Here is a 12,875-nt window from a genome sequence, read left to right on the forward strand (position 1 = left end):
CACACACACAAACACAAATATATATAAAAAAAGAATTCTAACCTCATATTCACCAATCATTGACTCTATGGTTCAAATTAAGTTTAATTAATTTTTATAAAACAATTAGTACATAAAAAAAAACATTAAAGAACACAAATCTTCCCAAAAATGATTAATGTAATTTTCATTGGCTAGAAATGTCATTATAGATTGGATTTTTATTACAAGCAGCTTTGTAAAGCACATCACAACTTAAGTTTAAGTCACTCGAACTGTAGTTTTATTTGTGTACATCAAAATAAGGCATCAAGACAACATTGTTCGACAAATATCAAAAGATGTTTCTTAATAAAGGTTGCATTTGTGTGCTGACATTGCTACAGTTTCGAAGAAATCAATCCAATGTAACAGCTTAAAAATTGCTACGTTTACGGTTACTGTACATATCGTAAATTTTCTACATTACACATATTGAACTGTTATTCAGCACGTTGCATTTGTAACAAAAAAAAAACTGAATACTGTACAATGTTTAAAATTTACAGGTTAAAATACAACGATCATCTGGTCTTTCACTTACTGCTGAATATTTACAAATGGTTTTATAATGGTTTCATAAAAACTATTCTAGCTTGTGTCAAGAGCTGGAAACATCGTTGTAGTGTGTTTACAGCGAGGCGTTCATCACAAGTAGCAAAATGAGCCGTTTAGACTTCAAATGAAAAGTCCCTGACTGTCTGGAATTAGGAAAAACACTTGACCTCCTCGCTCCTCTCTTTTAATTCACATCTTAGAAGTATGAACTCTAAAGGACATGGAGTATAGTGTTTCCCTTTAATAACTCATATGCTAATAATGATCTTATACTGATTATGCTGAAAAATGCACTGCTACAACTCTCAAATAACATTGACCTGAAGGATTTATTTTTCAATATCAAGATTTTAGGTTAAAGTCGATATAAATCTATAGCGAAATATATAACTTATACATGTTGTAACTGGTCAAATGGTGAGCAGTTTAATTGCATTTTTGATTCAGAAATTCTAAAGATATGAAATTTAAAAAATACCATTGTAGTATCATTGTAGTAAAATTCCATGTAGTATCTGTTAAAATGAGCACACATTTAATACAAGTTGCATGCATAATAATTATAAAAGAATGTTAAAATGCAGTTTTGCATAAAGTAAAGCATGTCAAATTGCATTACACTCTTGCATCTGCTTAAAGTTGTCAACCTTCCAGCTGCTCCAAAATCTAGTGAGCTACTTACATAGACAGCATTTTCCCCTTTAACAACTCTTATCAGAACATTTCATGTTCATATTTTTATGATCATAAATGTTGATAAAGCAACCCCCGTTCACGTAGATCCACAAAAACGAACATAATACCCTTGCATGAAACACATTTTCAAAAGTTTGTGAACCCCCCCCAAATGCTGTTGTGGTGTATATGAACAGTAAAAATGCATAAAAAGTTTTTCGTTTTTTTGTAAACACCCCTCAATTGTAAGTCTCCTCTCCAAAGTGTACTCACATGAAAAGCTCTATTTCGCTGGAACCCTCCCAACAAGAACGCCGTTCAAAACCACACTAGCATACGAATTTCATAAATTAAATGTTGATGCTAAATAAATACATTTCAATTTCATTCAATAATAAAAAGCATCTATCAATCTTACTCAAAATGGACAATTTTACATAGTATCGTGTCAAGTACTGAGCATTGTGTTGTTAGCTTAGCAAATGCTAACGCAAAACTCTATTGCAATCAACTGAGGCCAGTCTCCAGTGTTTAGATAACATGAAAAGTTCTATTTGTGTGTTGCACTAAGTTTATCCTTAATTAGAGTGTTCCAAATCAGTCACTTAGGAATTATTTGGAAGGTAACTGGCTTTGCAGGAAGTAAACACTAGGTTTAAGAACAGAGATCTAGTGCTAGTGTTTAAGAAAGTATTCTTCTAAACGCTTGTGTTCTAAACATCCATACGGACTTGTATTAAAGCTTCTTCTGCTGAGACGTGCTCTTCTGGTTCAGAACACACTATAGCATCATCTTCATCTTCCTTTAGCAGCACCTACACAAACATAAAAACACAGTTTGAGGTCAGCTGAAGAGCCTGGCCAGATTTTACCCATGATTGTTTTCCCGTTCATGTGAGCTGGATCACTTTATAGTTGCATCAATCTACTACTGACTATAAAACCAGAAGACTAGATGCAAGGGTTCAGCAGGAGACCGACACTAGACCAGTTTTATATATTCTCGTTCATATCTGCACTCATCAAACACTCTCTTCCGCATATTTGGGTTCATTTTCTATAGCATGAGCTTATGGAAACATGTTCGAAATGTCACTTGCTCCCTATGAACAAATAGATGATTTGTGAGCAGCTGGCACACATCCACAACTGGAGGAGTGAGGGAAAGAGGGATGCAAAAAATGAAAGAGGAGAAGAGGAAAACAAAGTAAAATAGAAGGAGAATACACACTGAATTGACCAAAAAATGGAAACCATTTGACCCTAGAGGTCACTGGCCTTTGGAAAAGTCTTTGGTCAAATGATGAAAATATTAAATGAGAAAATATCATTTATATAGCACAATACCACCATTCAAGAAGAAGAATACAATACACAAACACATAGTCAAACTATTCAGAAACAAACCATTCATTTCAGCTGGCAGATTTCATTTGAAATCGTAAGCAAGAGTAAAGCCAAGCCAATTAGAAATTCAACTAGTCCAGTGGTTTATAAATAGTTTTGCTTCACTGGACATCAAGTATCGTTCTGTAAAATCAAAATGTTTAATTTATTAAAGGTTCCGTTCTTTCTGATCCCATGTTTCAAACTTCAGTTAGTGTGTAATGTTGTTGTTAGAGTATAAATAATATCTGTAAAATTATAAAGCTCAAAGTTCAATGCCAAAATATTTAACAGAATTCACCTACAATGAACGACCAGTTTGGACTACATCCCTCTAGTTCCTGAAGTAATGACGTCACTAAAACAGTTTTTTGACTAACCTCTGCCCACATGAATACATAAAAAGGGGGTGTGGTTTTGTTGCGCTCCGACGGAGGAGGAGGAAGAGCTGCGTTTGTGTTTGTCACCATGTTGTCGAAACGCTGTTATTTTCATCTCGGAGTCCAATCACCTTTGTTTGGGCTTCCCAGAGATGCTGTACTTAGAGATCAATGGTTACAATTTATGTTTAACTCGGTTCCCGAAAATTATAATCCACATGTAAAACTATGTGCAGCACATTTTGCTGAGGACAGCTTCCTCAAATATCAATCAGTTTAATGCTGGATTCGCACAAAGATTATTCTTGAAAGATGGAGCAGTTCCCTCTTTGTCTGGAGAAGGCGTTGTTTATGGACCACAACCGGTAAGTGTATTTTATTAAGTTGGTGCATTTAACAGTTTCTGTAACTTATTACACAAAGGGCAATGCTGTTTAGCTTTGTTAACAAGATGGTAGGGCTGTGCAAAAAATCGAACGCAATTTTCATGCACATCTCATCAATAAAAGCAATCCTGTGATTATAAGTACATCTCCAGCACGTGCGTTAAGACCAGGATTGCCAGGTTTTCAAAACAAATCCTGCCCACTTGCTTCTCAAAACTAGCCCAATCGCGTTTCCAGGAGGGCAGCGTGTGCTAAGCTGGTGTCGAATCAGAACACAGGAACCGCTGGCCCAATCAGAACTCGTTACGTATTTCTGAAGGAGGGACTTTATAGAATAAGGAAGACATCAGCCCGTTGTTATGACAGTGAAAACAGCGGTATACAGATAGGTGAATTGTGTGAAAAATACAGTTTTTTTACACGCGAAACATGAACACGTTATATTGCACACTGTAAACACAATCAAAGCTTCAAAAAAAACACGAAAAAAGGGATCTTTAATATTATACCATATATAAACTGGATAAGCCCAATAATATGGAAACTTATCAATGTAATATGAGCTGAACGGGCAAAACAATGCTGAATGTTGGTGGTTTCATTCTCTTGAAGGCAATTAATTCAACACAGAAAACACATTTTAGTCTGTATGATCACTCTAATGTGTATTTTGACCTAGAAAGTCTAGGACAGATTTCATTTTGTGCATTTTTTACAATGATTTTTGAAGATGAGGACTCGGTCCAATGTAAAGTTACACATCTGTCTTCCGTCTAATTTGGATAATTTCTACATGTTTTTTTTTTTTCTTGTTTTTTCTACTTTATTCTACAGGCCTGAGACTAACCAGCTGCAGACCACTGAATTAATCCAAACTAGGATGAAATGTCCACAGGGACAGATATGCAGAACAGGGTCATTAGGATAAGGTTAAGGAATTTTTACTGACTCATTTGTCCCTGGATCTCAACACTGATTTTTTTAAACAAAGTACAAAAGAACTTCCAAGGGACTGCACATGATGATATGTTGAAAGCTTTTGCAATTCTCTTTGGTTTCCACAGAAATTACACTCTTTACCTCAATTCTTTCAAGAAGTGACCCATGAGTAAAACACGAGATTTTGTTACACTCTAAAAAATGCTGGGTTGTTTCAGCATAAATTTGGGTCAAATATGGACTAACCCAGCTGTTGGGTTACATATTTAAATGAAAATGTTAACCCAAAAGTTGGGTTAGTCCATATTTGAAACCAAAGTTTTTAAATAATCTTTTAAAGAACTACTGTACTTCTACCAAATCTGACTATTAAAATAACTTGTACAGGATGTCATATTAAAAGAACATTTTCAACATTATTACAATTTGTAAATGTTGATACAAAATATTTTTTACAGCACACAACTGTGAGCTACTTTAACCCAGGTTACATAAGGACTTGTCTACCTATAAGGTGAACTGCAAGTCAAAAGCATCAGCTACTGTAAATGTCAAATAGTAATTAGTCAATTAGCAATTATTGAAATATACTATAACTACCACACTGGCAACATCACTTTAGAAATTGCTTAGAAATGGATAAAGAATACAAAAATGTGCTATGGTTACATTTAACTCTATATTACTGCTTGATAGTGTGATGTTCAATGTGAAATAGGACATTATATGAATATTCTCACCTCAGCTTCATCATTGCTCTCGTTTGACGAAACCTCTACTTGTTTCGGACAGTCACGTGAGCCATCAAGAGATGTCATTTTCTTATATTTCCGCATTGTTAAGCTGTCCACCACCCAGAACATTATAGACTGAAACACATATTTACAGAAATAAGTTGCATTGTATTACATGAGGATGGATTGATGGATGGAATGCATTAATCTTGAATGACTCACGTTGACAATGAAAGGCACGATCAACATGACAATGGCCAACTCCAGCTGTGGGTTTGGGATGTAGTCCAGCACCACCTCCTCCAGCTAAAACACACAAACGCAACAGTTGTCAACGCTTCAAGAAATGTGTGTCCATGTAATGAATAAATAATAATAAGAAGAAGAAGAAGAAGAAGAAGAAATAATCTGTATATAAAAAAAAAAACGTTATAGAATGTCTAGAACACTTTACAGTGAGAAAGTATGAAATTTAATGTACTGAATATGTATTGAAATCTTAGCATGTACAATCATTCATTCTTTTAATTCATTGTCCAGCCTAGGGACAGGTCACTGGGGCAGTATAATCTGTCACTGGGGCAGCACCCTTTTAAAAGGCACACTTTAGGTACTAATATGTAGCGTTTAGGGGTAGGGATGGGCGATATATCGCATGTGATGTAGATCACTGACAAGCTACGCAAGATCGCGTTCATTATCGAAGGCGATTCATCTACAATAATGAACGCGATATTGCGTAGCTTGTCAGTGATCTACGGCTCTGTCTATTAAATGCTGCTCCAATTGAAAGCAGGTGATGCCCATTTACCTCTAATCAGGGAACTGGCTTTACTGACGAAATGCACGTGACAATCGCATGCGATATATTGCCCCCCGCCCCATTTAGGGGTAAATAAGGTACTAAGATGTATCTTTTAGCTTTTGTACATTAGGTTACTGCCCCAGTCACAGCTTTGAACATTTTCTTCTGAGAGTGTATTAAGTATGTATATAAATAAATACATAGCTTTTTTTCACAGAAATTAAAATACATCTATATTGAAAATCATGCACAGATAATCTATTATTCCCACACTAATCCAGATTGAAATATCATCTCCGCAGTATTTGTCCTCATTTCTTTCTTCCATACTAGTAGGATCAAAGACTATAGAATACCCAAAACGTGTCACTCATATAGTTTTCAATGGGGAAAAATGCAATGCTCAATATGGCCACTCAATCGCAGGAAGCCCCGCCTTCTAAATGAAAGAGCCAATCGCAAATCGGTAAAGTCATCGCATTGCTACAGCTGCCGTTAGAAGCGTCCTGGTTGATATAGAAACAGTCAGCAAATGTCTGAGACGTGCTCTTAGGACTGCGCATGCGCACTGACTGATCTAGCTTGAGAAAAGAAAGATAGTTTTTTTCCATCCTAGGCTTGTATTATTAAATATTGTGGAGGGAAACGATGCCAGTGGGGTGAGTCTGTGTAACAATAACAGAAAGTGTGAGTGTGTGAATTTCTCTTACATTGGTCCAACCGGGAACAAGCAGCACCAGAGTGACCACACTTTTCTCCAGAGCAACAATGAGCAAATACACGGAGCACTGAGCCAACCAGGCCGCTATCTGAGGAGGATCACCTAACAGACAGAAATAGACATTCAAATATTTACCATGTGTTACTGAGTGTTTAACACTGTAGAAATGTAGTTGCTAATGGATCAGTAGCAAAAACAAAAAAGCAAGGTAAACAATGCAAATGTTGCGATCATTATATAAGACCATAGGACCTTTCATTAAATAAATGTATATTTATTCATTTAATGAAATATCTCAGTAAATATATAAATACATTCATTTAACAAATAAGTAAACCAATAAATAAACCATGTAATGTGTAATTAAATTACACATCAATTTAAACAAGTAAAACAAATCATTTTAAAGTTATTAAAAAAAATTATATATATATATATATATATATATATATATATATATATATATATATATTTCATGAAATTTGTCAGTAAATAAGTGAATGTATTAGGTTTATTAAATGAATATGCATAGAATAAAATACTGAACATAATTTTTTATTACATTACCACATTTTATTATAATAATTATTTTTTATTGAAACCTAGAATGGCAAGTATATTGGTGCTTTTTTATTATTCTTATTAACTGTATGCCCAGAAAAGTTTACACAGAATCAGAAAGCAATAAACACAATGTGTATGAATAATAATAAAGTACAAAAAAAAACTAGAACAAAACAGAATAATAAAAACTAAAAATAATAATAAAATATAAATAAATAAATATTAATCCATTATTCAAGTGGTTTATAAGATTGTAAAACAACCTTCTGAAACCAAGTACACTGGTGCTTTTAATAAAAGATTCATTTTTTTTTGTTTATATGGCACTCATGTTCTTCTATATTTAAAATAATAATAATAATAAATTAATATTTTTTCTCTTTTTACTCTTGAACGTTAATGAATATGAGGGAAAACAAAGTGCTGGTATTTTCATTAACTGATCAGCCTCCATAAAGCTATGGTAAATTGAACATGGCGCACAGTCAAAACAAGTATTCAACAACTGATCCAAGCAGAAATACAGTCATGAACAATTGTTTGGCCAAAATCATGTGAAACGGTGGGCGTATTCCATCTGCTTTTAGTGCAAGTGCACACATGTGAATCTACGTTTGTGTAATCTGATTTTTCTAGGTGTTTTACCAAAGAAATCCCTCAGAGGGAAAAAGCTTATGTGGGGAAACTACCCAAACATATTAGAAATATACATCATACAGCGCCCTCTGGTGGTAACAAACGGCTCAAACAGATGCATCAGCCACGTTTTATGTTTTTGTGGGGACTATACACTAGGCCCTTCTCCCCACTCTTCACCCATCAGCACCAGTTCCATCAGTGTAACTCACCATATTCTCCAAACATCAGCAGTGTTAGCTGTCTGTGCTCCACTATCTTGGAAACAAGCTTCACCCCCATCCAGATCACCAGCATTCCCAATGTGGCATCCAAGAGGAAGTTCAACAGATATCTATAACAACACAAAGGGACCATTCGGTTTGTTTAATGCCAGGTAAAAACAATCAACTTGACAAATAATGATGCTAATAACTGACTCACAGAGAACAGGGATCTTCATTGGTGAGTGTGGACAAGAAGATATTGGCAAAATGCATAAAAAGAGCCCCAATGGCCTGCTTAGATGTATCAAAGAACCTGAAGAAGAAGAAAAAGAATGAGAGTTGGCTCTCTTTTGTTCTATTACTTAACCATAATGTTTAATATTATTACCAGATCCTCCACGATCTTCTTATTCCGACAGGCTCACGAAACCTCTTCACTGTAAAGACAAAGATGTAGAGAAACAATCCTATTGGTAAGATTTTTTTTTTTGTTATGTTATGTTTTTGGAACAAGTCTCTTATGCTAACCAAGGCCGCATTTATTTCATCAAAATCACAACAGAAACAGTAATATTACTGTTTAAAATAGGTTTTAGTGTTTTTTGCTGCTTAAAATTTATGGAAACAATGATACCACTGAAAAATTTGAAGAAACGTTGTAGTAAAGAAAATATCAAGCGTCATTTATTTTAAAGAAACAGTGCAAGTGTACTTTTCTAGCAAAAACAATTCACAAAAATACAGGTTTAAAAATGGTAAAATAATGAGGTTTAGGCACTACTTCAGCCCTCATTAAAAACTTATATCACGTTGAGATAAAAAATAGAAGTAACACCACTTGGATGAACTCAGGAAAAGGTTTTGTTGTGACTAAATGCCTCATCACTGCCTTTATAATCGTCTAGCACACACATGACAAAACTGAATCAAAGAAATCAGGGGGAAAGAAAGATTTTTGCGTTTAACACCAAAAATGTGTTAAACTAGCCCGCTGAAAGTCATATCTGGACGTTTTCTCAAATATGCAAGCGGTTAGTCCGTAATCAACAGCCAAACAGAAGCAGGACGATTACTGAACGCCTGAGGAAACTAACAGTGATGACGTCCGCAGAGATAAGCAGCCAAGGAGAAGCCAGGAAGTGGCCAAAATAACAAAGAGGAAGTATGTACAGTAAAAACACAAGCAGAAGCACAGCTCTCAAAGTGTTTATGAAGTACAAATGTCACAGACAGAACTACTTCTAGCTGTTTTTTTTTTTTATTTTTATGAAAACTTTATTTTTTCCTGAAAATGTAAGCTAAACCAAACTTCTGACTAGAATAAAAGAAATGTGCATGTCAGTCGTCTTATAATAACGAATGATTAGGATATTTTTCTCTAAGCACAGCAAAAAATTATCTTTAGTTTAATGATCGACAGGAACAGCACAGATCCATGGTAATGAGTAACTAGAAAGGTCAGAAGTCACTTACCATGTTTTTGGGGTTATTCAGTGCATGACCAAACAACAAGCTGCTTTTGGGAAGAAAGAATTTGAAATCTTTTGGCAAAAAAAAAAAAAAAAATGTGAGAGGCCCAATACTCACTGCCATCATGCTGGGATGTTGCTATGCAGCTGCTTAGTCCATTTTTAGCACATTCTGCTCTCTAAATGGGTCTTTATTCACTTATTTTATCATTTAATAGGTAAAAATCAAAAGATTCCTTAGAAACATATCTTCTCCTCAACAAGCCACTTGATTTGACTTCTCATTCCTGACAGTAATGTGTGACGAGTTACTAAGGTTTTAATGACTGCATCTACCACCAAATAACATTCATTTTATAAATGATCAGTAACAGTTTGAATGAAGTATTAGGTCAGATATTAACTGAACAAACAGTGTAGTGTATCTTTGGACTGAATGACCACATGACATGGTTAGATATTGGGAAAGAAACAAGTCTGGACCTTAGGGTTCAAACTTGAAAGAAGGTCACATGACTCAAACCCTCCAGCTGGAAGCAGAAGCTTGAGTTTGGGATCTGAGCATCACATGAGCTACAGGAGTCGATGTGGTTATCATGTGTTATCACACTGTTAAAGAATCTTATCTTTGAGTACTACTCAGGCCTCAGGAGTTTTATTTGTTGGAAAGCCCATGCAAATTTTGCAATAGAAAAAGAAAGTAAAAACTTAATCTTCCTCACTTTCTGCTGACTTCTCTTAGATACTGGCTAATGTCAATCAAGAAACAAATTGATCTTTAGGCAGTTTTTGCAAACTCTGGTTTGTTCATGATCCAATCAATCACAGTTGATCAAATCATCCTACATTATTTTATCACTGATTATCCTTTTGCACTGAGAAATACACAACATTACGGAAGCAAAACGGGGTGAAATTCATGTTTACTTTGAGTGACAGTCTAGAGATTTCCACTCATGTTTATGCTAATAACTTTTGAACTGTTTTTTTTGAAAATTCAAATATCATAAAGTCGCTATTTTTAACAGTTAGAAAGACCTACTTTTCAAATTCAAGTTGATTAGACAAACCATTCTCAAATAATGCGCAAATGAATTTGACAAAGAGCATGTAAAAATGCATGTGAGGTTATATCTTCGAAACGGTTTGGCATATTGACACCAAACTTGGTGTGTGTTATAACAACCATGACCTGAGGCTACCTGCCCAGTTTCAGCACTGTGCCACCTAGTGGTGAGGAGGTTAAAAAAAAATGTTGCTTCTATCTTCTGAATGGTTTGAAAAAAAAAAACTGGTCTCTTTAGATTTGGTGCAGCATGCGGAGTCAAACCATACAAAATTCCCCCATGTCAGACATTTTTTTTCATCGGTCATTTTTATTTTTTGACGTAATATGCTATGGCGAATCGTTACGAAACTCGGTATGTGTCTTCAGCAACATGCCCTGACCCAAGGCAGCAACACCTTGTGGTCAAAAGTAAAAAAATTACAAAAATGCTAATTACTTTTGCTTTAATACGCCTTTTGTAAGGAGACTGGATCATGCTGAGAACATAGATACCAATTATTCCATAATTGGCCAAACTTTCTGTGCGCCATTTTGATTTATGTTGTAAAACTAGTTTTTCAAACTCCTACAAGACCATTGGTCTGATTTTCACCAAATTTGATCATCTCTAGACCATGCTGGCACAGAGTTATGGATTTCATGCCGATATACACAATGGTTATAATTTAATGCATCAATTTTTGGAATGATGCCAAACTGCATCTGAGTGTGCATCTCTGCAAAGCTTTGACATATTGACACCAAACTTTGTGTGTGCCACTGTCAACTCCCACAGAACACACCACATCGCTTTGACAACAGCGCAACCTATTGGTCAAATGTCATAAGCCATTAAATCATTTTACTAGAGGTTGAATTTATGATTTGAGCCATTTTAACTAAAATCATCCAAAGGGGCTTCAATTATAAATTTCTGTAGTTGGTCTGATGTTTGCTTCTGTAGTGTTTGGCCCCGTATTTGCTGCTAGCATCTATATTTTGCATTACTTTTCTAGCTCTAGAAATCACCATTTTAAAATACCTAAAGATTTCTGTTTTCCATCACCATTTGAACTGCAAATATAATTTGTTACCAGGCTACTGTAATGCCATGCTAGTCATCAGTTCAAAAATAGACTAAATGTCCTGTTCCTCATTTGAAATGAAAATAAATGAGATGGGCACTGAAATGTGGTTTGATTGAGTGCTTATGCTCATTAAATGAAAAAGGCCTATTGTTTGTACTTATTTATTTATTTCTTAGAGTCCCGTGTGAATACCATGGGTATAGAAATATGCTAATCATTTAGTAGCCTACCAATACAATTTCACACAACACGGTGCCATAGTACCTCCATATACTACAATAGCGAAGACTGTAAACAAACAAACCCAAAGCCATGTGCCACATCATATTCATAATCGAAACAAAAGAAAAAAGAAAACACTTTCACGTCACACACAAACAATGTTTCAGTTGCGTTTGGTTTAAAAAGGGAAAGAAACTTACACATTAAAGTGCTGAAAGCCAGAACAGCCAACAGACCCTGAATAAAAACACTGAATCCGTCCATCAGAGATCCGTCCACGCAACCCTGATACTCCGGACCCACCAGATCACTCATATTACTGCTGCTCCTCCACAAAACTAACATGTTCTACGTGTAAAAATCCAAAAGTGAGTCATAAGATCCTTAGTGGAAAAGAAATCTTCGCGCAGACGACCAACGTTAAACAGATTTTCCGTTTAACTTAACTGACCAGAAAACAAAGAAATTTGTACGACAGACCGATGAACCGAGAGACCGCATGTAAAACACTGGAGCTGTTGAAGTTGCGTTGAAATTGAGCGATGTGGCATGAGATAAAGCATTTCTTTCAGGTCACTTTCTTTCCTCCTTTCTTGTTATTGAGTCAACAAGGGGGAAAGCGGCTTGTTGACGTCACCTCCTGCTGCTGAAATCTCCTGCAGCCCTTTATCCTTATCGCCAGAATATGGGAAGCCAAACACACCGAAAGTAGGATGAAACGACGCGGTAGTTCGCGCGACAGCGACTCGACAGGCAGAGAGGACGTGTTTACCAGCTCCACTGAACTGACTGAACTAATCTCATCAGCGCAGCGCTGATCAGTTAAAACAGCGTAGCAAGAACATTACGCTTTTTTTCTTCTTCTAATAACGTTTTATGGCATGTGGCAAACCAACTTTTTGTGCATTTATCACCACTACCAACTAGAATGAGAAGCACTTATAAGCAACTCCCCAGGACAAACTTATTTTATTTAGTTATTTTGAATTATATTATATTATACAGAGTACAATTAGAAGTATTTTATACATTCTTAAAAA

At 35.5% G+C, this 12,875-nt stretch overlaps 1 protein-coding gene across 1 annotated transcript; it reads right to left on the reverse strand.

The window, feature by feature from the left end:
• Positions 1–239: 239 nt before the first annotated feature.
• On the reverse strand, positions 240–12,633 carry LOC113048237 (store-operated calcium entry regulator STIMATE). The gene is made up of 8 exons (XM_026209918.1): positions 12,036–12,633; positions 8,397–8,445; positions 8,226–8,321; positions 8,015–8,136; positions 6,592–6,704; positions 5,299–5,382; positions 5,083–5,211; positions 240–2,066 (listed from the first exon to the last, which is right to left on the reverse strand). The coding sequence occupies exons 1-8, from the start codon at positions 12,178–12,180 to the stop codon at positions 1,965–1,967; spliced, it is 840 nt and encodes a 279-aa protein (XP_026065703.1). The 5' UTR covers positions 12,181–12,633; the 3' UTR covers positions 240–1,964.
• Between the last annotated feature and the right edge of the window lie 242 nt (positions 12,634–12,875).

The sequence above is a fragment of the Carassius auratus genome, chromosome 29 (assembly GCF_003368295.1).
Source record: "Carassius auratus strain Wakin chromosome 29, ASM336829v1, whole genome shotgun sequence".
NCBI classification, from domain to species: domain Eukaryota; kingdom Metazoa; phylum Chordata; class Actinopteri; order Cypriniformes; family Cyprinidae; genus Carassius; species Carassius auratus.